Source organism: Zophobas morio, unplaced genomic scaffold (genome assembly GCF_036711695.1).
Source record: "Zophobas morio isolate AGI-343-1 ecotype UQ-CSIRO unplaced genomic scaffold, CSIRO_AGI_Zmor_V1 ptg000043l, whole genome shotgun sequence".
Lineage (NCBI taxonomy): Eukaryota > Metazoa > Arthropoda > Insecta > Coleoptera > Tenebrionidae > Zophobas > Zophobas morio.
In genome coordinates this window covers 1-27,053 of record NW_026972148.1, presented here as the reverse complement: position 1 = coordinate 27,053, position 27,053 = coordinate 1, and the positions used below count along the sequence as shown (strand labels likewise).

At 33.9% G+C, this 27,053-nt stretch overlaps 4 protein-coding genes and 1 long non-coding RNA gene across 7 annotated transcripts; 2 read left to right on the top strand and 3 right to left on the bottom strand.

Moving 5' to 3' along the window:
• The first annotated feature begins 403 nt into the window (after nucleotides 1–403).
• LOC135141178 (E3 ubiquitin-protein ligase RNF113A-like) lies at nucleotides 404–2,758 on the top strand. 2 transcript variants are annotated; one of them, XM_064072023.1, is made up of 11 exons: nucleotides 404–461; nucleotides 666–786; nucleotides 905–1,044; nucleotides 1,111–1,135; nucleotides 1,199–1,283; nucleotides 1,941–2,047; nucleotides 2,099–2,185; nucleotides 2,245–2,344; nucleotides 2,409–2,515; nucleotides 2,568–2,621; nucleotides 2,676–2,758. In XM_064072023.1, exons 2-10 carry the CDS (start codon nucleotides 690–692, stop codon nucleotides 2,615–2,617), a joined length of 798 nt encoding a protein of 265 aa, XP_063928093.1. In that variant the 5' UTR covers nucleotides 404–461; nucleotides 666–689; the 3' UTR covers nucleotides 2,618–2,621; nucleotides 2,676–2,758. The 2 variants fall into 2 exon arrangements, with proteins under 2 accessions (XP_063928093.1, XP_063928091.1); XM_064072021.1 differs by having other exon boundaries at nucleotides 1,941–2,185.
• A 5,350-nt stretch (nucleotides 2,759–8,108) lies between these two features.
• On the top strand, nucleotides 8,109–11,287 carry LOC135141169 (RNA cytosine-C(5)-methyltransferase NSUN2-like). The gene is made up of 19 exons (XM_064072013.1): nucleotides 8,109–8,171; nucleotides 8,239–8,286; nucleotides 8,353–8,447; nucleotides 8,498–8,573; nucleotides 8,648–8,735; nucleotides 8,828–8,943; nucleotides 9,000–9,072; nucleotides 9,122–9,317; nucleotides 9,369–9,477; nucleotides 9,531–9,627; nucleotides 9,681–9,754; nucleotides 9,810–9,940; nucleotides 10,107–10,192; nucleotides 10,249–10,354; nucleotides 10,409–10,541; nucleotides 10,592–10,673; nucleotides 10,723–10,802; nucleotides 10,855–10,957; nucleotides 11,017–11,287. Exons 1-19 carry the CDS (start codon nucleotides 8,109–8,111, stop codon nucleotides 11,163–11,165), a joined length of 1,905 nt encoding a protein of 634 aa, XP_063928083.1. The 3' UTR covers nucleotides 11,166–11,287.
• A 1,491-nt stretch (nucleotides 11,288–12,778) lies between these two features.
• LOC135141162 (uncharacterized) lies at nucleotides 12,779–14,958 on the bottom strand. The gene is made up of 6 exons (XM_064072008.1): nucleotides 14,891–14,958; nucleotides 14,743–14,796; nucleotides 14,571–14,617; nucleotides 14,394–14,510; nucleotides 14,219–14,286; nucleotides 12,779–14,144 (listed from the first exon to the last, which is right to left on the bottom strand). Exons 2-6 carry the CDS (start codon nucleotides 14,778–14,780, stop codon nucleotides 12,846–12,848), a joined length of 1,569 nt encoding a protein of 522 aa, XP_063928078.1. The 5' UTR covers nucleotides 14,781–14,796; nucleotides 14,891–14,958; the 3' UTR covers nucleotides 12,779–12,845.
• A 3,272-nt stretch (nucleotides 14,959–18,230) lies between these two features.
• Nucleotides 18,231–22,819, bottom strand: LOC135141158 (uncharacterized). The gene is made up of 17 exons (XM_064072006.1): nucleotides 22,725–22,819; nucleotides 22,569–22,648; nucleotides 22,357–22,396; nucleotides 22,186–22,250; nucleotides 21,811–21,843; nucleotides 21,599–21,685; nucleotides 21,413–21,487; nucleotides 21,118–21,145; nucleotides 21,023–21,068; nucleotides 20,934–20,965; nucleotides 20,795–20,858; nucleotides 20,553–20,614; nucleotides 20,412–20,497; nucleotides 20,264–20,332; nucleotides 19,406–19,476; nucleotides 18,389–18,433; nucleotides 18,231–18,335 (listed from the first exon to the last, which is right to left on the bottom strand). Exons 2-17 carry the CDS (start codon nucleotides 22,612–22,614, stop codon nucleotides 18,231–18,233), a joined length of 954 nt encoding a protein of 317 aa, XP_063928076.1. The 5' UTR covers nucleotides 22,615–22,648; nucleotides 22,725–22,819.
• A 3,682-nt stretch (nucleotides 22,820–26,501) lies between these two features.
• On the bottom strand, nucleotides 26,502–27,053 carry LOC135141180 (uncharacterized). 2 transcript variants are annotated; one of them, XR_010282356.1, is made up of 5 exons: nucleotides 27,032–27,053; nucleotides 26,911–26,977; nucleotides 26,764–26,860; nucleotides 26,657–26,713; nucleotides 26,502–26,609 (listed from the first exon to the last, which is right to left on the bottom strand). It is a non-coding gene; the product is annotated as an uncharacterized LOC135141180 (long non-coding RNA). The 2 variants fall into 2 exon arrangements; XR_010282355.1 differs by having other exon boundaries at nucleotides 26,917–26,977.

Sequence of the window (27,053 nt, the reverse complement as noted above, 5' to 3'; positions counted from 1 at the left end):
TAAAATAAATTTTGGTGCATCTCTAAGTCAAAGAGCAGGAGCTTGGTTAGTACTGAGGTAAGCGACCACGCGGGGCCCCACGGCGCAGCGCTAAAAAGCTCGATATATCTGTTTTTATTCGATCGAGCATCCAGAAATGTCATTAGTGAAGTAACATTTTAAAGTGAACTTTAGTTACCGATAAATATTAACCAAAAAGTAGTGTATCAATATTTTCGTAAACCAAAATTCTCATCACACTTGAAATTCATAAAATTTACTTTTTTTTAGGTGTTCAATTATCTGGTAGGGGTTAATAATCACTAATTTTTAATTTTTACTACGATATAATTTGACTCTGTAATAGTTTTTCAAATATTGTAATTAAAACTTTATAGTCTATTATTTTGAAGATTGTTTTAGGCAAATAATTTATCGAAGAGGTGATTACTGGCCTGTGGTCCGAATTTATATTACATTCAGTAAACAATAACTTTTCATAATAATTTCCTTTTTTTAATTTCTAAACAATTTTTTATAGTTTTATTTATTTGGTTTCTTTTTTTTTTTTTTTTTTTTTGTTTTACTTACAATAAAATAATATAGTAAATAGTAGTAGGAGGAAAAGGCTATAAGGAATTCAAATTTAAAATAATTTTTTGTTAAGTTATATTTCTTGACCTTAGGAGAAACTAAAGAAGTAAGCCTTAATGAGAGAAGAATTGCAAGCCGATAAGAAAACATGCGTGTTTTTTAAAAAACGTTCAAGGAAACAAATGAAAAAGTCCAAGTCAAGCGACTCTTCAGGTTATTAATAGTTATATTTTGAACAATTACCTTACAATTTTCTATAAAAAAATTCCCACTTCCTCATTTAATTTTAACAAAGTATTTTTACGGTTATACTTGTTTATTTTTTATAAAGAAGGCGAAGAAGAAAAGTCTTATGTGTCTAAAAAAGAAAAAAAGAAAGCGCTTGGCATCTCCGCCGGTATTATAAAAGACCTGCGTACTAATAACGAGGAATTCCAGCAAACTTTTACAATTAAGTCGGAGCGCACTGCTGTAATGATAATATATCACATTCAATTCTTTTCACCTTTAGTTTAATATATTTTGACTCCTGTTGAGGTGCCAGCCGGGCCTCAAGATCAAGGTTATATTCTTGCACTCGTTGTGTAACTCTAATACATTTATATAAGATGCTCTTTTTATTTAGGAGCCACCAGTTCCTTAACAATTGATCCAACTAAAGAAGAAATCCAACGAAAAAACGAAAAAAAAATTGTTTCAAGTGCAATAAAGTGTATATCTGTTATTCTGCACATTTCAATACTCATAAGTAAAACTTTTTTTAAAAAAACTTTACTTCTGAGTGAAAATACTCTAAACTCTTCTGTCCTTCTTTAAAAAAATAGTAGAGTTGTTATGTGTATATTGTTTTCTTTTTATAAATTTTTTTTCAGACTTTAATTTCCTAACTTGACATTTTAAGGAAATATAGCTTCTTCTTTTTAAAAAAGTAATTTGTAGTTTAAGATTATAACTTAGATGGTGAGAAAATATAGAGTCATATATTGTGTTAGTATTGTTACTCATTAAATACCACCGCATCTGGAACGTCAGACTTTTTTTAGGCAAATTGAGTAGCATTCGTTTGTTAAGTCAATCCTTTAATGACGCTTTAAATTTATTATTGCTGTAGTACCAGAGTTCATAGTTAGAACAGGTAAAATTCAAAATAATTTTGTGAGCCGCCTGTGCGAATTAATACAGCAAGTAAGTGGGATCAATAAATAAACTTTACTATATACTCTAAAATTTATGAGCAAAAATTGTCGTATAACTTTAAATGGAAATAATATTTTGTGTTTGCTTAAATGCAAATTTAACTTATATTGGTGCAAGCTTATTATAGTCTATCGTTCTCTTTTTCGATTAACCTTTCAACACTTTTGGAGGCCCGGGCCAATGGCAGGAAGCACCAATATTCGCGCCACTATACGCTGGGATTACGCCCCGGACGTCTGCAAGGATTATAAAGAAACTGGCTACTGCGGCTTCGGAGGTAATATTTTTTATGTACTTATTTCGTTCATGTTAGGCTTTTTTTTTGTAGACACCTGCAAGTTTATGCACGATCGCGGGGACTATAAAATGGGGTGGCAGTTAGACAAAGAATACGATAGAGGAACTTACGGAAAACGTTTTACAATTCTGAATGTTTATTACATGGGTTATATTGATAAGTAAAAAAAAAAAAAGAAACCGTCGAAGAGCCTTCTAGCGAGGAAGCCGAAGAGGCAGAACTCCCGTTCGCTTGCTTTATATGCAGGAAGCCCTTTATAGATCCCGTGGTTACGCGGTAGAGAGCTCAGACGCACTACTTATTATTTATACCATGATTCAATAGTTTGTGTTACTGGTAGATGCAGTCACTATTTCTGTGCCAAGTGCGCTTTAGAGCATTATCAAAAAAGTAGAAAATGCTATGTATGCCATGCAGCGACCAGCGGGATTTTTAACACAGCTAAAAGTATTTATTATTATAACTATTATCGTTTATTATTTGCATTACTGTAACTTAGATATAGCAAAGAAGCAAGAACGGCAAGTGGAAATCGCAAGAAATCTTTAGTTAGGTTAGTAATGTTTATTATTAAGTAAGATGCAGTAGTTAACGACTTACACTTTAGTGTTTTTGGCGTCTTAGTGGCTACCTGCGCATATAAAAATAAATAGGCTCTTTAGAGGAATCTCTGGAGTTGCTTTTGAAGAACTTCTTCTTCGCTAGCCCACTTTTCCTCTACAATTTGTTATTGTTACTAAGTTCTATACAATATCATAAAAAGTTTATTAATACTTTTTTCCTCTAAAGGAATGATAACGTATTATAGCTTTCCGAGAAGCCATAATTATTTAATTCCAAGAGTAGTGCGTTAACTTAGAATTCTTAAAAAGCCAGCTAAAAAGTAAATTATTTTTTAGTAGGAAAGAGTCACCACAAGTTATATGTTAAGGTTAGAGTTGTTTTTCTATAACAAAATGACTCTCATCAAATGTTTGAGCCTGTGCTTCCTTATAGCGGGTATATTACATTTAACCGTGCTGCTGCTATGTTTTCTACACTCCTTAACCAAGAGGAGGAATTATCAAATACAGCAACGAATTACCAGCCTTACAGGAAAGCTTCCTGTCTACTTTGGGCGCTTTAACATAAGAAGCTTCAGTTTATAAATTTTTTGAAGAATAAATCGAAATCTCCATTTTTAAAGTGGAAAATCAGGAGAAAACTGAAAATTTCGTATCACTTAGGGAAAAGGATAGTATTTTTAACTTTTAGAGAAAAGATTTTACTACTAAAGCCTACATCCCAATAAGTATCGAAACTCTTTGTTCTTTTAGCGCATCATTGATCTTTGAATAAAACTGTCTATTTTCGTAGTAATTTGATAGCTTCAATGGAGGTATTTAGTAACCTACGCGATAGTTTATTGAAAGGTTTGTAATTTGATAAGCATATTATAAGTAGTGGAGCAGAAAGGATTTGTATAAAGTTTTTTTTTTTAGTAAATTATGCAGACGCTCGATAATTTTAAGCGCTATTACTAATAACTTAATCACTGGGCGTAATCAGCATTTAGTTTTCACTAGTCCTCTCATTTTTTATTATTATTAATGGTATTTCCTGATGCTCATTCGGGTCGTAAAAGAAAACAGAGAATTTACGTGCTCTCACCAGGGTGATAGCGTACACATTAGCTTTAAGCTTGCTTTAAAGCAATCGCATATATATATATCTTAAAAAAATTCTACCCCTAATTCCTATTTTATATTTTAAAGCCCACAGCGCTGCCGACGATAGCGTGCGGTGGGCCAGTTCCGTAGTTACCTTCATTTGTCAGTAATAGATGGTGTGCTGGTCGAGACGATCGTTGGTGGCAATAGCATTGCGGTGAAAAAAATTACCCAGAGGTCCAATCTAGAGGTCTTTATGTATAGCAATGTTGCTAATAAATCATGGCGCACTGTCATAAGGCGTAGCATGTTTTTCCTCACTTGAAGCGAAGAGAGACTATTGCCAGTGAGTCGTAGACCCAGGCCTAGAGGGGTAGGTCACATTCTGTCGGATGCACAACCAACACAAGCGTCATCTATTGTGCAGAGTTTGCTTCGGCACAAAGTAAAGGATAAGAAATACGAGCCGCCCGCCGCCTGACCTTCGCCGCGATAGTTTACGTGCGGCAACCTCGAGATTATTGTCTAGAATGACCCCCAGGTATTTCGCCTCAGGACACCAAGGAATTAACTTCAAAAGTTAGCGGCGGTAGTGGTGTTGTGCACTTTTTGTGGTAAAATGAACTTTGCTCTTTTCCGCATAAATAGAAATTTTCAAACGATGACACCTGTTGGCAAGCGTCACTAGATAGTACTGCAGATACTGGCGCAATAGGGCAGGTTACTTTGACGAGGGGTGTGTTTTCGTGTATAAGGCAATCCGCGTGTGGGGACCGTGAGGCTATGGCACGTCGCGTACATTGCAAAGAGCAGGGGTGATAGAAAGAACTCTTGAGAGACTCCGGCAGTTACTGGTCTTAGAGGTGATTGCGCACCGACCTACGTATATTAAACACGCGGTCCTTAAGGTAAAAAATGATCACGTTAAAAAAAAACGTGGGAAGGGTACTGGTGCGCAATATGTGAAGCAAGCTCTTGTGCCAAACAACTTGGTCAAACGCTTTTTCGACATCAAGATAGACGGCTCCCGTTGCCTTCTTTAAATTGGAGGCGCTGATCATCCATTCCGTCTAGCGAAGGAGTTGTTGAGTAGTGTATTGCCCTTGTCGAAATCCTAATTGGAACTCTGGCATGGTGTGGCTCTACTCAACAAATGCTTTCAGCGGCGCAATATGGTCGCCTCAACTATTTATTCTTTAACATCACGTTGGTATACCGTCGGGTGCTATTCGGTAAAGCGTTAGCTCAATCTGTTCCTCGGCATCAGCAAGCAAGTTTAATTCACAAAGCACTTCATTAGCAACTTAACCAGCAGTGGCATACACTGAGTAGAGAGGTGATCAGCAAAAAGGGTTGCTTTGTTAGCATCATTTTCCGCCACAAAATTGCCGCCTCGCATAGTAGGTAATGGTAAACGCGCTCGGTTTTTGTAGATCTTAATAAACTTTCTGGAAGAGACGCAGCCGTTACCGTTATCATCCAATATACTACTTATCTTCGTCTCCCACAATCGGTAATGGTGCGCAAATAGCCTTTTCTTAATCCGCTGGTGTGTCCTATTATCGCTAATTTACCTTTGGGCGTTGTGACACCGTGGCCACTTGCAGATATGGGACTTTAATTCATCAGGCAAGCGGTTAGGGTAGGACTCCACTTCACGTGTTTTGTGGTAGTGTGGCACACCATGGTTAAAGCTCCCTTGAATTCAGTAACAGCAACGTCAAGTAAGGCGGGCGTCCTAAGACGGAAGATATTGAAATGGTTATAGCAAGAACCTCAGAGAATTAAGCCCATTCCCTAAAAGTTCTGGTATATGTCCTCAGTAACCCCTTTTCGTCTCCCAAATTAAGCAGAATTTCCAGGTGGTCGGACAAGGGTTTGTAAAGAGCTTTCATTGTCGTTGAAATATGAATATTTTTTAAAGCGGTGATATCTAATATGTCTGATACCCCTGTCTTAGCCATGTGCGTTGGGTACTGTAGCCCTAAGACGCGCAGTCCGCGCTCATCGGTGTAAGATTTGAGGACTCTGCCGTTTAGGTTATTGATGCGGTTGTTTCCAGGCGGGAGGCTTGCAATTAAGGTCTCCGCATACAACAACTGAAGAACAATTTATAAAAAGACATCAAGATCTGAGGTAAAAAGTGCCTTTCTACTGGTCATCCCCTCATTCAGTACATATATATAGTAAATCTGTATATAAACTATGTGTGGGTTTAAAGCGATCGCGGAGCCGTCGGATGCGTGCACTCATCCCAAGTTCGTATGTAAGTTCTTGAGCCCATTGGTGGCTTGGATACCTACTGACTCATTTCAAAAAAAAGTACTGAATTTCAAAAACAGTCTCAAGTCGTTTCACTGCGTACGAAGTAAGGTGCGCCTGTATTTGACCGCTACAGTTTGTTTTGTTGCGTCTTCAGGAGTGCAATGGTCGGTGATTTTTTTGTATGTCAAAGCAAAGGATGCGTAGACTAGGGCGTGCACACGGTTTATAGAGGGGCAGTTTTCTGCGCAAGGTATACCGAGAGATGAAAGCCTCCTAACGATATGCTAAAACCTTTTATATTATAAAAAGAGAAAAAGGGCCGAAGCAGAATAGAGAGGGGAAATAAAGTGAGGAGACGGGTCCAATCTAATTAATTTGTGTTAGTAGTGTTGTGTTACTATAGTTACCACTTAGCAATATGTAAGCTACATGTGATTCCACCACAACTTGTTTTCAATAATTTTTTTAATTTCCTTTTACGAAGCTTTTGCACTCGTAAAGCCTACGGCGCCATTGTAATGCTTTGTTATTAGAAGTGATTGCGGTCTAAAGATAAAAAACAAATCCTGCATTGCAGGGGCCAGTGGATAAGTAAACTGGGCTGCCTTTGCATTTTAACATAATATAACTTAGTGTCGTAGGCTTACAACGGGGCCTTGTGCTAATGTTGGTCGGGAGGAGGGCAGGCACGTATAACTGGGATTGAGGACCCCAGTGCAAGCGCTCCGGGTGGTAACGGTGTTGCGTAATTAGGGGTGGAGGTGCGGTACAGACGCGCGGCTGCGTTCAAAATTTGTGTGACCCCTCTCACTAGTAGCTAACCATAATCAATCATTACTCTGCTCGCCGACAAGATGATGGTCATAACTTACCAATTTGAGACGGGTATCTGTCCTCGGAAGCTTCCAGTTCATAGTGAGAAGTGGTGGAAGATTCTTAGCCGATTAAATGAGTCAACGTTATAGAAGGCATTAACAGCACGCCTCTGGATCTGAGCGCTTGACTCTTGTCATCGCGCAAAGCGGTACTGGCGAACGCTACAAATTCTACACAGCTTGACTCATTGCAAAATAATGCAAGGCCTTCCTAACCAGGTAGCTTTGTTTATCCTCCTACCCACGGCCAAACGTCCTATAACCTTTTTAAAGCATACCACCGTTTTATGTGCGTTGTGCAACTTAAATAAGTAGATGCATACAGTGTACTTTTAAATCGCTATTATATAATATAGTTGTTTACTAACGAGTTTTTTAAGGTTAAAGCAAACATTTACTAACATTATTGAATATAATAAAGAGGCGAGTTGTGTAGTTAAGCAAGTAACAGAGTTGAGTAATATAACAGTTAATTTGGCTGCATTGACATAATACTAAGAAATTTAAGTTAGAGACCAATAACATTCCACAAAAACAATTTATAATAGTTCAAAGAAATATAATGTAATCTAAAATAATTTATTCCATATTTTAAGATCTCAATTGTAATAAATAGTTTTTAACATATAATCAGTATAATGTAGTGTGATAAGAATTCTAATGATGTACATTGCCCCTGTCTACCCCTGCTGAAGTGGAATGCCGTCGAGCCGCTAAAGTTGACCCCGACCGACGAAATCCTGCCGAGCATAAAGCTTTATCGAATCGAAAAGTTCCTGGCCCCGATAACATTAACGCCATGGTAAAGCAAAAAAAAATGCCATTAGTGGTCAGTGGTCATAAATTATCTTTGCTTCCTCGTAACCTCAAGCATGACCCTAGCCGACCATCAATCCCACGTCAAATATTAGTAAAGTTAACGGATACGCTCTACGCTCCGCCTCGTCTTCTAAAGTAAAAGACTTGAATTGCTTGTCTGGAAGTTGAGAAAGCGTTTGGTCAAGTTTAGATTGTGGCATCAGGGTGTGCTCTGCAATTCCGCGCTCTAGTCCTTTGTGAGACCTTTACACTGTGTTCAAGGTTATCTTAAAACCCGCATCTTTAGCGGGCGAGTGAGCCATGCAAAGTCGCCCTCTAGAATGAAGAGAGAGGGTAAAAACGTAGCCTCTCCACTTGTACCGTGTGCCTTCCACTTGCTCGCGTTACTAACTAGCCCTCACACTCACCAGCTTTTTAATTCTTCGGTTACAAATGGGAAAAAGGAAGAGCGACTATAACAAAAAGGGAAATACTCAACCTTTAAATGATAATGGCGTAAGTGGGGCAGTCACTTTTGCAGAACCTCTTATATTTTATATCACGTTATTTTTTATATATATAGGATAGATTCTTGTGTTTAGATAACGACACTTTTGTTAACTATTATAAGGTATATAATATAAAATTTATGTGCTCTTTTTCTTGTTAAATATACTAATTACTTATCTTTGTACAGAGGCAAAGTTTTCTTCGTCCCGAAGAATTTGCTAGTTTTCTTCAGTCTTTAAGGACACCGTTGCCAATCTCTTTTCGCATTGTTAACTGTAAATTGTAAGAGTAGATAAGACTATTATTATATACCGAATAACTCGTTCATATAGAAATGTATATGTTTTACAAAAAGTTTTGGCAGATTATATCTTTCCCACTCTTAAGGGAGTCTTTGCGGAGGATAAAGTATATTTCCTAGTTTTTTGTTATTTACTAGAAAATAACTTTGCCCTCCATACATTTTGCTTCTATACTTTAAGATTTTGATCCCCTCGGTGGTGTCATGGTACCCGCATCAACTCGCTTTTCAGTTGGAAGTTCCCCGGACATTAATGCGCAAGGATTTGCGTTATTATACATAATTTAATTTAAAACCAATAATTTTTTATTATTTTTATCTATATGTATTTTCGATTATTATTTTTTTATTTTTGTGTTAGGCATGAAGGAATTTCAAAATTTTCTTGTAAATGAATCTGAAAAAGGGGCCATATGCCGGCAAGAAATAGTCAGCATGGTTCCGCCTCTGCTTCTTGCTGTTCAGCGAGATTGTAAGGTACTTTCATTTCCTTCTTGAGCGACACCTTGTATATCTAAGAAGCTTCTTTTTAGGTTCTTGATCTTTGTGCGGCACCAGGATCAAAGACTTGCCAACTTATCGAGTATTTGGACGGTTGCGGGGATGGTAAGCCGCAGCAGTATAACAAATTGCTTCTCTTATATCTTTGTTTCAGCCACATTAGTATTGGCCAACGATTCTAACATAAAGCGGTGTCATCTGCTTGTCCACCAGACGAAACGTTTGAGAAGCCCCAAAGTTATTGTAACCAATCAGGATGCTTCTTGCTTTCCGTCTCTGTACGCTATTACTGGGGATCGCCTAGTAAAAGCTCTCAAGTTTGACTGCATACTGGCAGACGTTCCGTGCAGGTACCGCCTTCCCTCGCGCATTTTCTGTTGCCGCTTTTATACGTATACAAGCGGAGACGGTACACTGCGGAAAAATCCCTTTCTTTGGGCGGACTGGAAGCCCAGCGGTGCTCATGGCTTGCACCTACTTCAGTGCCGCATCTTGTCTCGAGGCGTCGAGGTAATACTAATACGTTGAGGCGTCCATTTTTGGGTCTATTCTCATGTGCGCAGATGCTGGCCGAGGGTGGTGCGCTGTGCTACTCCACGTGCTCGTTCAACCCCGTCGAAAACGAAGCTGTGGTTGCCCACGTGTTAAATAAGTTTAATGGTTTGCTACTGGTCTATAAACTAGTAATGGCGGTTTGATACATTTGCTTTTAGGTGAAGTTGAGTTAATTGATGTTGGCGACCGCCTTCCAGGTTTACGGCGGGTTGGTGGCGTATCCACGTGGGTGGTAGAACTCTTGTTACGCGATATCCCTTTCGTTAGACCACTGAATTTTTCGGAAGGTGTGCAGTGTGGTCGATGGCCAGCAAGCCTTCTTCACTTCTTATATCGAAGTTCCGGAAAAGTTGCGTAGTCAACTCAAACCTTCTATGTTTCCACCAGAAAATATCGGCCTGCTCAACGTCGAAAGATGGTATACTTAGTTGTTGCGGATTGCTTACCCCGGCGGGCCCCTTTTTTCATTGTTCATACGTTTTCATAATTTTACTGCTATTGAGTCTGTAGTAAGTGTTTAGCTTTAAATAGTTTCTGTTAGCAGCGATAATAGTGGAAAAGTACTATATTTTTTCTACTGTAAGCTTTCGAATTCTTCCTCATCATCAAAACACTGGTGGCTTCTTTATTGCTTTGCTTAGGAAAACAAAAGTGCGTCCAGGAAGACCAGGTGCTTTTTTGACCTTCATTATTCTGTAGGAAGACTTTAAGTTTTCACTTTACCAGTCGCGCTCAGCGAGAATTCTTTTGACCATGAAAAAAGGAAAATTACGAATGAAAAGAATTCGTTTTTTTTTTTAACAGGAGAGGAATCCTTTTTGAAAATAATATTGTTCTCAGTTTCATTATCTTAACTTGGTGCTTATCTTGAATTTTTTTTTGTTAGAGAAACTTTTGGTCTGGATGAAAGTTTCCCCGTGAAAAATCTTTTTGTGCGTCACGAGAAGCCTTCGCGTTCCGTTTACTTTGTGACCGAGAGCGTCAGGCGCGTAATATTAATGAATGCCCGCAACGTCAAGGCACTAACATAGCAGACCCCACTTATAAGCTTTTTATTATTAATATAAAGTTTATCAATGCTGGCGTGAAAGTGTTTTGTCGGTGCGATTCAGCGGAAGAGAGGGCTCCTCACTATCGTTTGGTTCAAGAAGGTTCGGGTTTTCGGGCGTCCCGTCACTCTCTTGGCCATCTTTCTTGCAGGCGTGGACTTAATTGCTCCTTACATGCAGAAACAACTTGTTTATCTCCATCGAGAGGATGCAATTCTCCTTCTGGCAAAAGTCTTTGCTTTATTATGAGCAACGCCCTCTTTTTGCACTAGTTCCTTTTTAGGGGTCGGTGAAGGCATCTGAGCTAAGCTCAAGTTTCGCAACTTCTGCTACTGGTTGTAAGACCGGATCCATTTGTGGCGCCCTCAAAGTTCAAACTACTGAAGGCTGGTTTATGTTGCCTTCCCATAGTCGATCCGTGTTGAGCTTTCTTTTAATTGAAAAGGTTCAGCTGAAGAGGCAGTTTATCTCTGCCTTTGGAGAGGCAAAGAGTCGTTTGTGGCCATGCTGGAAAAGTGCGAGGCTAAGTCCATGTTGATTCTGCTAGCGGGACCTGTTCGAGCTGCTGAATTGTGGGAGAAGCACAGAAACTAATTTTAAATCCTTTGAGGGGTTGGCCCGCGTTAGTATTATAAAGTGCATTATTTCAAGGAGTGTTACAGGTTTCTTAAGCGCTCTGGATTCTGCTCTCACCCCTTGTTATATAGTCATTATTTGGTCTAATAAAGGCATTTATTTTCGGGTTTTATTTTTTATGTAAATTTATTACGTACCTAGGAAAGCTCAAACTGCATTATAATTTTATAAGTTTTTCACTGTAAGCAGTTATAATAAATAATTACAAAATTTGCTTATATTGAAGGATATATCTGACATCTGTTTTATTAAATATAAAGCCGCTTAATCTTATAGTCAAGTTCTACAACTTCGCTTTATCATCGAGAACAGAAAGATAAAATCATCCGGTTATTCAGTGTAATAAAATCATGTTACTATTAGTCTTATGCAGCTATTATGTTTTGCAAATATGTCTTATTGCATTGGGAGCTCCTTTGGTAAATGTTAGTTAAAAAGTCGGTTTTTTAACTCTGGGACAGGCTTAATAGCACGAAGCTTCTGATTTTACTCAAAACTTTCCAATAAATATCGTACTAGCATTTTTCTAAAAAAAGAAAATTTTATGATCAAGGTAATGCTGGCTCCTCGCTCCTTACCGTGAAGTCCTTATTAGTTGCCTGTAGCTCATTTCTAAGCAAGTACACTATTAGATTAGATGTGAATGCTTTATTAACTTGCATGATTGTGCCTGCAGGATATTACCGTGCTATGAAATTTCAAAAATCACTGAAAGCAAATCTTTCGGTTGCAATATTTTATAAGTTTTTTTCTTTTATTGTGAATCTCATAAATTGGTGTAGTGCGTTCATTAGCCATCAAATAATAAAAACTTTATTATCCTCTAGCACTACGCCAATTTGTTAGTTCCTGTTGATACCTTTTTATGTCAACTACGTTAGACTAGTAAATATAAACATAATTTTCCTTTTTTAATAACAGTTTAGAAGTTAAATATCATATCTTGAATTAAAGTTATTCATTGCTTCAGGTCCTAATATTAACACATCCGTCGAAAATTTAAATTTCTTTAAACGTATCATTTTTAAAATAAAGGACCTTTTATAGTAATAACATTTTATCTTAAATTGCCATATCTGAAAGTTCTGGGTAACGTTCTGTTACTAATACTTTCAGGGGCAAAATTAGGTCTAATGCAAACATTAATGCTATAACCGACGATCTAAACATCCCACACTCCCATTATTATTATAACATTTCTTGAAAAGTCTTTAGTTATTCAATTAAAAAAACTTTTAATTTTTGTCTCTAAAGGGAAAAATAGGTATTCAGACAAGAAGTTTAATACCTTCGGCACTAAAAAATATTTAGTCAATATGTATTAGTGGTTAATTAGTTTATAGCGGTTAACTATCGATTGATCAAACATTTTTAAGCTAAATTTTAAATAACCGGAAGAGTAGTCAATATATTCGGAAAAGATAGAAGAAGGAATTTGTACTAATGCTTTGTTTTTTAGCCCCCAGAAAAATAAGTTAAACTTCAACATCTTTACAATTAAAACGCTTTATTTATTTTGAGGTCTTAAAAGAAAAGATAGACCTCATTTCCAATTTTTAAAAGAGTGCAACAAGCTTTAAATAACTATACTGTTCAATAAAAACTTAAAGATTTTTTTGAGAAGTTTGTTTCCAACCTCTATAAAAATTCCTGGAAAAATTTATCAAAGTTATCAATATCATCGGTTTTCCGTTCTCTGTTCTTATTTAAGTCTTGATTAAAAGCCCCCTCTAGCTCTTCCCAATCGAAAGTATTTTCCTCAGATCCTTTATTTTTGTGCTTTAAATCCAAAATCGGATCCTCAGTCCCACCTGAGTACGATGCTGAATTTTCGACTCTGGTCGTGGGTGTAATATTTGCCTGAAAGCTAGTTGTACTCTTTTTGGGCCTCGCAAAGGGAGCGGGGGCCCTTTTCCCGAGTAAGTGTTCTTGTGAGTAAGCATCTTGAGCCAAAGAGGCTGGTGAAGCACGAGCCTGCAACTCGGAAGGATGCCCTGCTACAGTCTCTAAACTTGAAGAATTCAAAGTGGTCGGAGTAATAGACTTGTCCACAGTTTTGCGTTCCATTGATTTGGTAGAGGATAATTTCGAACCTGGAACCATTGGTAAATTACTAGCTGGTTGCCCAAAGAGGGGCTTTGTTGGGGCAGTGAGGCTGGGAGAAGAGGAGCCTCCTATGGCTGACGTGGCTGCTAAAAGAGAAGGCGGAACGGGTTTCATTCCGGTAGAACGCGAATGTGCGTGTTCGCTGTCATGTGAAGGAGAAAGCTTTCCTTTCACCGAAGGCGGCCCTGAAGTCTGTAAACGGGAGTCTCCTTTGGCAATTATTTCTTTGGCTAGTAGACTTTGTAGGGGCCTGTTTGCCTTTGAAGGCTCGGAAAGAGTTGTATTTTTTGAGAGATTGTCGCAGATACGAGGCTCTGAAGCAAAAGTCACACTTGGTTTCTTCTTTAAAGCCATGGGCGGCGTAGTTACAAGTGGGAGAGGTAAGGCTAACTTGGGTCCTGGCTGGTGCCGCTGCGTTGAGCTCGGCTTTAGGACCACCTTGCATTTATCTATCGCCTTATTAACTAAAAGAGGATACACAAAGTCCATTTCCGCTACTTCTTTTCTGTCAATAAAAACGCCTAAATTCAAATCTTCATTTACTTCTTCAATTAAATATCTTGCCGTAGTTTTTTCCGTAATGGTTATGCTTTTTTGGAAAAGTAGTTCGTTTTTGTCGTAAACTTCACATGAAACTATCATACTAGGAGCGCTTTTTACAAGAGTAGAAGTTGCTGAAGTGGATCCTTCTTCCTCTAAAACGGCATAATTAAAAGTATTTTGCATACCATTTTCGGGTGCAAGAGGGGTTGCACACTCGAATTCTAAGTTATCTGGCGAAAGCACAAATAACTTTATAGTCGGATCATATTCCATCCAAGGAAAGACTAACTACATTGAATAGTACCGAAAACAAATTAGATAATAGCAGCTAATTATTCGGAAGTGGTAAACATTTATCAAACCTCGTCAGGAGAAAAGGAAATTAGCTGATCATTTTCGCCAAAACACATTAGAGTGTAAGTGCCTTTTTCTAAAAATTTTAATATTTTCAGAAATAATTTTTTAACATAACATAAAATATTAAAGCTTCCATGCTAAAATAAAGTCAGTATAATAATAAACTTTACGAAGCAAAACCTCTCGTAATCTTTTTTACCACATCTTGACTTGTCATCAACTCAGATATAAACAAAGTTCTAACCATATATAAGTCTTCCTTAAGAAAGTGTACTTTGCACAAAATTTTATTCCGCGCTAAAAAGATTATAAATTTTAAAGAGAAAAAGTAAAAAATCTTAAAATAAAAGTGGACACCTATGAGTTTTGAGGGCTCGTTTGAGCATTTCCTTAAATCGTCTAACCTAAATACCCAAGAATAATATTAAAATTTACTTATATATCTAGAATTTTAAAATTATTTTAAGTTTACTAAACGACAACCTAGCTTGAATAGGAGTTTAAAATACGTTTATCGCTAAGGTTGAACCTTATTTTGCCTTTGGATTTTAAGTTTTTGGGTTTCATATTTAAAGTACGTTTGCTATGGAAATATATATGCGTATAATATGATAATAGCAGGTTAAAAAAAGGTCAAATAAAAGGAAAGTAATATGAGTGTAGTAAAAAAATCTTACGAGGTAGGATGTGTGATAAATACACGCTTACTCAGGTAACTATCCAACTTCAAGAAGTAAAAACTTAAAATGTAAACCACAAATATTAAATAAGCGCTATTCGCTTATAGGCCATCCTGGGTCTTATCTTAATTCGCTTATCTTTGTAGAACAATATTGTAGGGCAAATACTAATTGCTGCATTGAGAAAAAAATTAGGATAAAAAGACATGTAAAAAAGTTTTTTCGTTATTAATCAGCATATAAATGCTATTATTATTAACTTGGATTATGTATAAAATTTTTTGGTTTTTATATATTTTCGAAATGTTTAGCGGATTAAAAAATTAACAGTAAATTCTGTAATAAAAAATTTTCTTATATTTTTTGACTTATAATTAATTAATAAAAGATAAAATTCTTTTTTACAATACTTAAACATTTATCGAGGTTAGAGCAGGATAATTTAACTTTTTTTTATTCCTTGAGTCAAGTTTTAAGTGAGTTCTTAACTTTCTTCGAAAAAGTTATATATAAGAAAAGAATGGCCCTTGTTAAGTGTATAAAAAAACTGTAGTGTACAATTAATTATTCAATAGCATCGTTTCAAAATTATATCAGGATTTTATATCAGGACTTTATATCAGGACTTTATATCAGGACTTTAAATATATAAAATTGTTTTTATAAATTAGGGATGAGAGCTGCACTTTGCAGCTTTACTAAATTGTGCACTATTCAAGCAGTTACTGAATGTCTAGTTGTGATTGCTATGGTTACCGTCTCAGGTTTACGTGCGACCGCATAGTTAAGAAAAAATATAACGTTTGTGCACATCTTATTACCTCGTGCACCTAACTATCTCACCATCGGGTCAAGCCCTAGACAGAAAGGCTTGCGTCTCCCTATCAATAAGCTCAGTTTTGGTTACGAACTATTTGTCCATCCTAGGCGGAGCATAGAAAATAGTCAATACTTGGTATGTAGTATATGCATCTAGTAATCTGTAGCAATTGTGCGACGTTTAATAGCGTTATTCATTAGTATTATATAAGTAGTAAAGAGCCCGTTATTGGATAATGCTGACCGAATAGTGTTATTCCCATGTAAGTACTCCAGCAACGAGTAAATTTATAAGCAGAGTAGTTCGACAAGAGGCGGTTAAAAGCACAGTTGTATACCATGGCCTATCAGAAGATTAACACATTGCTAGAAAACCATATTAATGTTTTTATAGCGCCGGTTCAAACTATTCAAAGATCTAGCTTAGATCTAGAAAAAATAGGTAAATATCTTTTTTTTTTTTTGCCTATTCTTGTTCTTGAATTTCATTCTGTTAAGATAACAGACTCTATATACTAGTTTGTTACTTATGTTTCCTTTGTTTTTTAATTTTTTACGTTTCTTTGGCGCTCTTCTGACCTTATCAAACTTCTTGGTTCCAGCTTTACAAGTAGCAGTGGTGTAAGGTAACTAAAGAAGGTCGCGGAAAAATCGAGAGTGAGCCGCAGTAACGAGGCTTTCAAAGAGAACTACTGAAACCGTATTAAAGGCATTTAAAGGACCAGCTTGCAGGAGGGACACTTAATTATTCTAGGATCCCATCTTTACTTTTCAGTTGTTACATCAGACTAGTACCAAATTTGTAAGCTTTTAACAGAAAAGTTTGTTGGGAATATTAGGTGCTTTAAGCCTGCGTACATGTTAGTATGAAAGGGTAAAATACAAGTTATACTAAGAAACTTAAAATAATTCACCTTAGAGATTAGGTTTTTCTACCTGCCACTTTATAACTTTTTCCTTGAGTATTTCTGAGCGCTTAGCGGTTTGAGGACAACGCTATAGAAGCTATTTTACGCAACTGGCTCGCGACACTGCTAAAGCTTTTTTTTATAAAACGGGTATAGTTTTGATTCCAAAAAGGTGATTCTGGTTGGTAGATGTTATAGTAGAGAATCAAGTATTCTTAGCCTTTGTGTTGGTTTTACACAAAATTGAATTATAACTTAATTTTCTCATTCAAACTACTCTCGTATAACTAGTCTATAGGACAAAAAATATAACTGTAAAAACATAAAGGTATCTAGCACGTTGTTCTTAAGTACTTTGCTCTACCCTCGGGTCTTTTAATTTCCCCAAATAAAATTTTAAATTTTAAAAGACACACTTATTAAGTATTGAAACTCACGCAAAGTTACAATTTAGGGACAAAGTGGAATAATATTTTATTCCATTAAGAATTTAAATTCTAATACATATTTAATAGTTTGGGAAGCTCAGCGAGCGCCACTTAACTAATATTTAAAGCTTATACAAAATTTTCTGACTTAGACCTCGCGAGTATTTAAACCGCAATTTTTGCTTAAACTGAAACGCTAATAGAAAAATGGGAGAAAACTTGCTACCTAAGTTTATTATATAGCTTAAGTTTGATCTGTAGTTAGAAAAAATTTTATTTAAGGAGAGAGTATAACAAATATATGATGCCCTTGCTAAAATAGATTTTTTTTAAGATTCGTCTCGGGAATTTATCTTTAAAAGTATTGCTAGGTCAATATGTTATGTGCGCAAGATAAAGTGTGTTACTTCTTTTCAAGTCTGCATTAGCAATAATACTAATAAAAACACAAAAAAATTACGTAACTTATAAGCGTAATAAGTAAAATTATTAGTCGAGAGGCTGGTAGTTGTTATGTAATAAAAAAAATTAACATCAAGCTAGTTAGAAACTAGAAAGCTCACATATCTAACATAATTTTTTAAATTAAGTATAGGCAGAGTATATCCACAGCTAAATAAGGGATTTTTTTAAAACAGTTTTTTACTTTATGTAAAGTTAAATAGTTTTGAAACTCTTTCGAGGATAATTATTATTCCAGACTTGAGAAAAGAAACTAATTCCGAGGCCATAAGCTTTATTTTAACATTTTTAACACACCCACTAACTGATTCTATCGGAGAAGCCTCATTCAAGGCAGCGAAGAGCAAGACTCTTTTGAGAACCGAAAAGTGCACTGCATCGCATTCGCCGTCGACAAGACCTAAAGCTCTACTTCTTGGCAAGAGTGAGCTTTTGTTGTCAAAAGCGAGAACTATAACTAGTTAACAAGGTTAACAGTTTAAAGGAGGTCTTTAAGACATATACTTCCTGCTTGGGCCGCTGTTTATCGGCAATATAAAGTGCTTAGCTATGTTAGTTTCTTACAAGCATTTAATAATCTCGCTTAGCAGTGTGTAAGAAAAGAATTTACAGAATCTTTTAATTTTTATTAAAAAGTAAATATGAATTTATTATTTTTACTCAAAGAGCAGTTATTGCTAAGCAGATTTTATATTTAATTTTTATTGTACTAAACAAGAATTATATGAAAGTTTGATATTTATTTAGATCATCAGCAGTGATAGTTGTTTTGACGTTGGTAAGAGATTTTAAAAAATCTTCAATAATAACGTTCCTTAAAGGCGCCTGCAATAGCGGCTTTGTTGTGTTTTAAATAAAAATTTTTAAAAAAAGCATACCTCGTCCACAGTGAATTTACTATCAGAAGCATAAAATGTTTTAAGCTATAATAAAATATACTATTATTTTAAATTTTAAAAAAAAACGACCAGTTAATAATAACTAAAAGAAACATATATAACAAAAGAAGTCCACCTTACTTATGTAATTAATATTAATAAAACAAGTCAACCTTATAATACTACTTTGAAAACAATGAAAAAGGGAAATGAAAAACATTCTATAACCAAAAATAATAGTAGCACAAATTAGCATGCGGAAGTAAACGTTGCAACCAAGCAATAAAGATTCAAAGAATGACAATAAATTTAATAAAAATATCAATTATACATTAAAAAAAGATTTTTTGTAGCTGTTACAGAAGCACAGAAAAAATATATGAAATTTTTTTTTTTATCAGTTAAAATAATTAATTTATTAAAAATTATAGAGAGAAATACGGTATAATAATTATATATATTTACAGAGACTATAATAACTATACAAAAAAGCACAAGCTATATATGAGAAGAAATATACATATTTTAAAATCAAAATTTTTTTAAATATATTATATTACGATTCTCTTCTAAACAAAAACATCAATCAGACTTCATAATAGGCGCGGGTAAATTTGAATAAATAAAAATGCATTGTTAAATAATATTTAGCAAAAATTATAGATTTATTAAGTCTTATATATTAAGGGAAAGTATACAATTAATTTAAATATATATAACATTTATTATTATATAAGATAACTATATAAATTAATAGACTTCTTGTTATTATATAAAAAAGGAATATATAAGAAAAAGTATAATAACGTTTTACATTACAAATAAAATAAGAAAGTATAAAGTTAATAAATAATATTTTTATATGTAAAGAAATATTATACTAATAAAATTAAATTACTTTTACTGAAAACTTATAGATACTAAAAAGCTTTATCATTAATTTTTCAATAATATTACATCTTTCTACTTACTATGAAAATTCTATAATTGCTTTTATTTTATTATTAATAAAATTACTTCAGGAGCGAAATGATGTTCGCGCAGAGGAAATAAAAGAGCATCCAAACAAAGATCAGCAATATCGCTCCCTGGAAATATTAGCAAAAAAAGCAAAACTTTTATAGGAAGGCAAGGGGAATCTTTACAAAAATGGATAATCGGATTTTATATAAGCAGGCGAAAGTTCGAAGCAAAATAAGACAACAAAGAAATATAATAAATATGAATGGATGGCAATGTAAACAATTAAAACAAATTTGATATTCTTCGATTTTAGTTTATAATAATTATATATATATAATCTCCATAATCCCAAACAAGGAGTGTGGTTATGTTCATGGTATGGTAACACTTCCACTAATTAAACAAAGACTTGTGATTGGTTAATGCGTGTAGGATAAGTTACAAATGGAGCGTTTTTTGCTTCAACTCGGGCCGAAATAAGTTTATAGGATATATATTGGGTGACTTATCACCCAAATCCCTCAAATTTATAATAAAAGTATTTGGGGGTTTTCTTTTTAGTTCTCGTTATATTTACTTTTCTATTTTCATTTTTTGCAGTGTTAAAAAAGTTAGCTGCCTTCTACTTTCCTTTAAAACCATATAACTATAAACATTTAGTATATACTTATCACTCACCCCCAGGTGAGTTGATTAATAAAAACTTCTTGTTATAGTAATTCGGGTTATACATAATATATTTGTATCAAACAATATTAGTAAAATAATATTTATTATATAGTACTAAATTTATTATTTACACGGAAAATAAAGAACATATATCAACGCAATATAAATAGTGTAAATAAAGATAACCTCACACAATAAACAGATAATTAAGTAATACAAGGGAAACATAAAAGTAATGAAGACCAGAGTATCCTTCAGTTCTATTAATTAAAAGTTCAAAGTCTTCTTTAGATAAAGCGCAAGGTACTTCTCCTGTACAAAAAGTCGTAAGAAATATGAAAGAATAAATTCACTGAATATTTTAATCCCAAAGTATTTAATATTAAACAACCAATATGAATTTCGAAAAGCTTTCTTCTTGCTGGTGCGTTCGGCAAAGGTATATAAATTCTTCGCTGGAACCTTCTGAGGAAGGCCCTAGAAAGTGTTGCATATTAATAACGTGTTTTTTTTATCAATAGTTAGTATGAACTTGTCTAAGTCCCACGGGCAGTTGGTGGCACATAGTAAAAATACATTCGGATGTCCATCAATCTGAATAATAGTATTTTATTATTATATACTTTTATAAGAAGTAAATTTTTTTAATAAAAAAAGATTTGGAATGCTGCAAAAGTTATTTTCAAAATACTAACAAACTACAATATCATAAGCGTGAAACTGAACTCTTAAATAAATATTAATAGTAATAATGTATAAAAAGTTCGCATTTACTTGCTTTAGTAGTTCGGTTTTAACCCGTCGCGTGCAGTCGTCTTCTCTTTCTGTTCTTTTTCGACTAGATTATAGTGATAAAGTATAGTTTTCATTTCTATTATAAGATATTGTTGTAAAAAGTGCTACAGTAGATTACCATAAACTGTCTACCTCATCAATGAAGACGACCTATCAGTGAATAATAATAACAAATATATATATATATTAGAATGATACTTAACAAACCGCACTTTTCTGCTGACTAGCTTGTAAAAATAACTCTTGTATTAATCTGTATAATAAGTTAACGAAGTATATATATAATAAAGCAAATAACCTACTTTTCACTTTCTCCTACCCAACTGCTCACTAATATACAATTAATATTAAAAAGTTTATATAGTTTGTTTAGAGAAGATGTTCAAAATTATATTTATAGTAATTAGTTAAATATTGTAATTCTAATTGAGAAGTAATCCGTTTTTAAAAATATAAATAAATGTATTTCAAAATATATATAGTTTTTCATTTATAATAAATAAAAGATCAGAATTTATTATACTTAAGTGCTTTTTATTTATGTACGTTTTTTAAACAAATAAGTAATATCAAGTCTTTTTATAGTTAAAGGCAAACCCAAATCCGCGCTGGATAACGAGAAAAACACCGAAGAACTTTCATAAGCGGCCGCTTTGGCGAGTCTGGTCTTCCCTAAGCGCGTTATAAGTACCAATAAAAAAAAAAAAGTCGCACAATAGAAGAACAACAAGCCTACGATCAGCCGATTGGTTAATAAATAATAAGTTATAAAGGGAAGGATACCTGTGCCGGGAGGGCCGTAAAGCAATAGCTTCGTCCAAGTTTTTCGAGATTTAAAGAATAAAGGATACTTTCTGGGAAGTAAAATAGCTGCAAAATAACCATAAATAGTTATAAAAACTTTAAATAAGATTAAGAATTACTGGAGGTAAAAAAATCAGCTGTGCTCAGATTAGCAAAAATAAAAAAAAGCGAATAGGATGAAGGAAACTCACCTTCAGAAATCAGTTGTTTCACGTCCTCCAAACCTGATTAAGTAAAATATTAACTATTTAATTTTATAGTAAAGCATCTAAAGAGCAGCCATAAAATAAGTTGAGTGACGTGTATGCTCAGGCTAAATTTAGTTATCCAGTTTATAGAATCACAAGAAGAAAAAGGAAAAAAAATAGCTTAAACTAAGTAAAAATAGCAAAAATAACAATCAATAAAGCTTTTTAAATTAATTTGTTTAAAAATAATATAGTTGTGTAGATATTGTCTATATATTATTAATTGTATTGAAACAATCCTTTATATATTATAAATTATAATATTATAGATTCGAAATTTCGAAGCACAAAAAGACTATAATCTACTTAAAGTAGTACCGGCAATATCAGTGAATAAAACTTTTTCGTTGGAACAAACAATAGTTTTAAGTATAAGATCTTTCCTAGTAGGGATATATAAATACATAAATATCTACTATTAAATACTAAAAGTAAATAAAAGCATGTTAACTATTTATAATAATGTAGTGGTAAAAGTAAGTTAAAAACCGTATGCTTTCTTGAAGGCGATTTTCTTGAATTAAAGCGCCTGGTAAAATATATTAGCAACTAACAAATTTATAAAAGTATTAGCTATAAATAAGGCGTTAATAAACATGACTGCTGGGTGATTATGATTATTGAAAGTTAAAGATTTGTACTTATAGTGTTAAATTAAAATTTTTCCATCAAAATTATTAAGATTATCTATAATACGGTACTTGACTGGTTTGATACTACGCTATCAGTCTTTCGTTTCATGATCATAGACTCTAAACGTGTGTTTATCCAGTAACGGACTCTTGTAAGAAATTGCTTAAATTAAAGAATATTTGAAAAGTTTTAGGAATCACATAAAAGGTTTTAAAAAAAAACACCCGCCGAGTAGGATTTTCCTCCATACTCAATAGACGGCTAATGGAGAGTAAACACTGATTATAATTTTCTGTAACAGAGCTGGCCTGTATGGTAGGAAGAGAATCTGCAGCTATAGCCGCTTCAATCCTTACATAGTTTTTGTTTTATAATTTATACTAAGAACCAAAAAAAATTTATTTTAAAAGTTTCTAAATTGTAATAACTAATGAGAGTGCTTCTTAGCGTATAAGAGTAGCATATAGTATATAGTATCAACGTACCAATCTGTTAAGCCTATAAGGTGAAAAGTAAAAAGTTAACTTTATAAAAAACCCATTGTGATTAATATACTTTGATAACAAGAAATTTTATCCATTATTAAAACTTCTATCCAGGGTTCGTAGTTATGATTCAAGCCTTTATTTTAATTTAACAGAAAATACAAGTTTTTATAAACAACTAAGTAACTGTTGGGTAAATTAAAAATATAATAAAAGATATGGCGTGTACTGTAAGGTAGAACACTTAGCTATGATTAAAAACTAGGTAGTTATAATAATAAGAAAAAAAGGAAATTACAAACTGCGGTAGATTTTAAGTAAGTTTAACAACGCGAAGCCCTATATAAACACAGGGATTGAGGAACCCAACATTCCTTATATGATCCAGGCTAAAAACCGCGGAAACTAAATAGTTAAATATCAGCACTCAAAAATAGTTATACTGAACGGCGATATTTAAAAATAGTGGAATATAAGTGAGAGCAAAGTAGCAAAAGGGCAAAAAATACAACACCGACAGACAAATTTGAGCTAGGGTAGTTAGAACAGTTCAGGACCCTTATTACCGTCACCCACTCCAAATATGGATTATTTTGTTAGAGATGGAAAAAAGGTTATATATTAGTGCTAGACTTTGTACAACTTTACTTCTTTAAAATCATATATCCAGAGTACGATCAGTATATGAGAATAAGGATTTAAAAAATTAGCCAAAAATTTTAATTTTTGTGTAAACACTCCACAACCAGCTAAAAAAGAATAGTTTTGAAGAATGGTATACAAGGTGGTTCAACTGCATTTGTAATCACCGCATAAAGTACAAGTAATTTGTGTGCAATCTTTCTTTTAATAAAAATCAGAATTGACGTAAATGAGTAACAATTAAGTAGGAATCCTAATCATTAGAAACAAAAAATTAATTCACTGATGTCGGAAGCGAAGAGGGAGAGGTTGGTGGAAACAAAAAGCATGCCTTTCCTTTAGGTGGGCCAGCATACTTTATAAGCGAAAAGTGAAACTTCTTATAGATCATGTTAACTTTTCTATATAATGAACCCCAACCACTAAAAAAAAAATTACTAGACACCTACTTTAACCAATTTACTTGACGCGTAACCAAAAAGTTTAATTTTAGGTCAATTTCTTAAATTGGTTAGCTAAATGTTTTTTTTACTAGTAACTCTAATGGTACAAACCGGATAAATGTTGTCCAATAAAAAGTTAGATTTAAAGATTGTCTGTACGTAACATGTGAAACCGATGTCATCATTTACTAACATGTTTATCTGCACGTGCGCGCAAGCAGCTTATAAAAGTATAAAATACGTACTTACTTGAAAGATTAAAATCTTTCGAGTGTAGTGCGGATAATCCAATGAAGGGTTACACTACTACCTTCCTTTTATAATATACTACTGGGGCGCTATAGCTAAACCGTAATTCTACGCGAAGTAGGAGTCTAGGACAACACAGCTAAAATAAAAAAAATAATACCTTGTCCTTTATGTACCTAATTTGCTAAAGACGTCAGAAATACAATTAGCCAATGAAAAATATAACCTGGTTAAGCTGTGGGTACTCAATACTCTGGAAATAAATTTAACCTATAATAAAAAGTGCTCTTCTTTTCTAAACGCATTATAAACATTAATTATATATATATTTTAAAGAAGGTGTAAATGTTATATCAGGTTAAATAAAATTTGAGGAAAGCGAAATAACATCGGAGCTCGAACCAATTAAATTTCTATTGATTTTTTCGTATATTTTAAAGAGAGAAAAACGTACATATGTTCTCTACTTTTTTTTTTTCTGAACTTTTTCCGTTACACATGCCATCAGAAAAGCTAATGGGATCAGTGCATAAAATGCCTGCTTTGTTTAGACCATCTTACTACCTAGATTTTTCTGCTGTCTCAGGTTTTTAAGCCGTTCTTCAATTGATCTGGCTGGATAGAAAGATTACTCACGTATTATATACCTTCCTCTTTTTTGGTGACCAGCAGGTCAAGGCTTCAATCTTCTTATAAACTTTAATTGTGTAGGTCACCGAATATAGTTTCGTTCTTTCAAATCTTTTCTAACTTCTACAAAGTTGCAGCCCGGAAAGGGTACTGTCAGCGCTTTCCCTTGTTGGATATAACCTATTTGTCTCTTTAGTTAGGTTCTGGCTGGCCCTCAATTAACTCGTACAGCCTGTAGTTTTTTACTAGTTTCTTGTCAATATTGACAAAACAGCTTTTTCCCATTAAATAATAGACCATCCTCTTAAATAATAACTGTTATACGACTTTTTTTTAATAGGAGCTTAAAAAAAATGTTTCTGTTTTACACTTTAAATATAGTATCCTCGGGTTACAATTTTTTTTTAAGTTACTTATTTTCTTAACGCAACTGTAACACTATTTTTTAACTATACAAATGGTCTCGTGGATTATATGATATTTTTTACAACAATTAAATGATTTTGATTTTTATTCGTATATGTTTTTTTAATTCTATATTTTAGTTATGTATAGCGCTTGTGAATCAAATGTATTATTTTGTTGTCATCTTTAACCCTTAACGCGATTCCTGGACTATCCCAAACTTCGTAGTTTGAGCTTGACAGCTCTTGGGCAGAGCGACAAGGGCGTTTAGAAATCTATTGCGCTTTATAATCTCTGTTATTTGCTTATCACCATAAGCTTAAATCTTCTCGGCGATGTTGTCTATTCTGCTCTGAAGTTTAAACACGTACCTTTTAAAAATAAGTAAACTCTGCTTTAATTCAAGTAGGCGCACCAAACAAAAGGCCTTACTCGTAACTTTTTTTAATTTTTAAAAGTTACTTTCTTTTACGAGTGAAGAGAATCAGTGAAAGATCAATATTATTTAATAAGGTATCCCAAATCAGGTCTACTTTTCCTGAACATGATACCTTTTATCTCTTCATGGAAAGGTAATTTTAAAAACTAAAAGTTTTCTATAAGCTTAAGAAACTACTTCAAATCGCTCCTAATATATAAAATAGTGGACTCTTTAGTAATGGATTCCTAATCTTAGATTGCACCCGACAATAAAAATTACCGCTTACCTTTAAAAAAGATATTATATTAAGGTATCAAGCCCTGAGATACCACCTTGTCGTTAGAAACAATTATGCAATAATCTCATCATCCTCAAATACAATTTAAACAAACATTAATTTCCCTGCTGGTAACAAACTTGAACCGAAGTGTGGTGGGCTTTTGATCTGTTAAGAATCTTTATAAAAAGCATTCCCTTCGGGCTTTGAAGAAAGTAATAAACTATAACAGCAGAGTTTGTTAAAACTTGTTAAACTACTATTTTAAGGGTGTAAATATAACTTTTGGCCATAAATTGTAGTTATGATCTAAATTAGGGCGCCCTTTTTCAAAAAAAAAAACTTCAAAAAAACTTCAGTCTTATAAAGTAAAATTGAACGATAATAAAAAGTTTACATACATATAATAAAACTTAAAACTTCAGGGGTTTTATTAGTTGAAAAGTAAAAAGTAAAAAATCTTAAATTTCTTTTATAATCATGCGAGTGGCCTCGGTTATGCCGACATCATAAACGTTGAAACATATAAGGGAACAAAAAGTCGCCAAAGATACAAGCTATTGTCTTATGAAAGTTACGTTCAACAATACAAAATTAAATTTACTTTGAGAAGAGCCATAAATACTGGTTGAGCAAATCCCTTAATGTAGTCTATAATCACCTTCAAAACTTTTAAATATGTGTGTATAAATATCCGTTAAAAAAAAACACCTGCTCCAAGCCCCAATGTGAGTGAACAGAAAATAGCAAGGCCATAGCAGAATCAGCATAGATGTTAGGCAAAGGGCTGTATATGGCCAACGGGATGCTAAATTTATAATAATATTATTAGTAAAATAAGTGGAATAGATATTAAACCGCTACACTGCTAAAGAGGCAGCAGAAACAACTTTTTCAGCTTTCCAATGAGTAGAGGGTGCCATATCTTACATAAAAGTAAACAAACAATAATATATTTAATTGTATATAAAAAAAATACCAAGGTAACCACGAGTTATGTA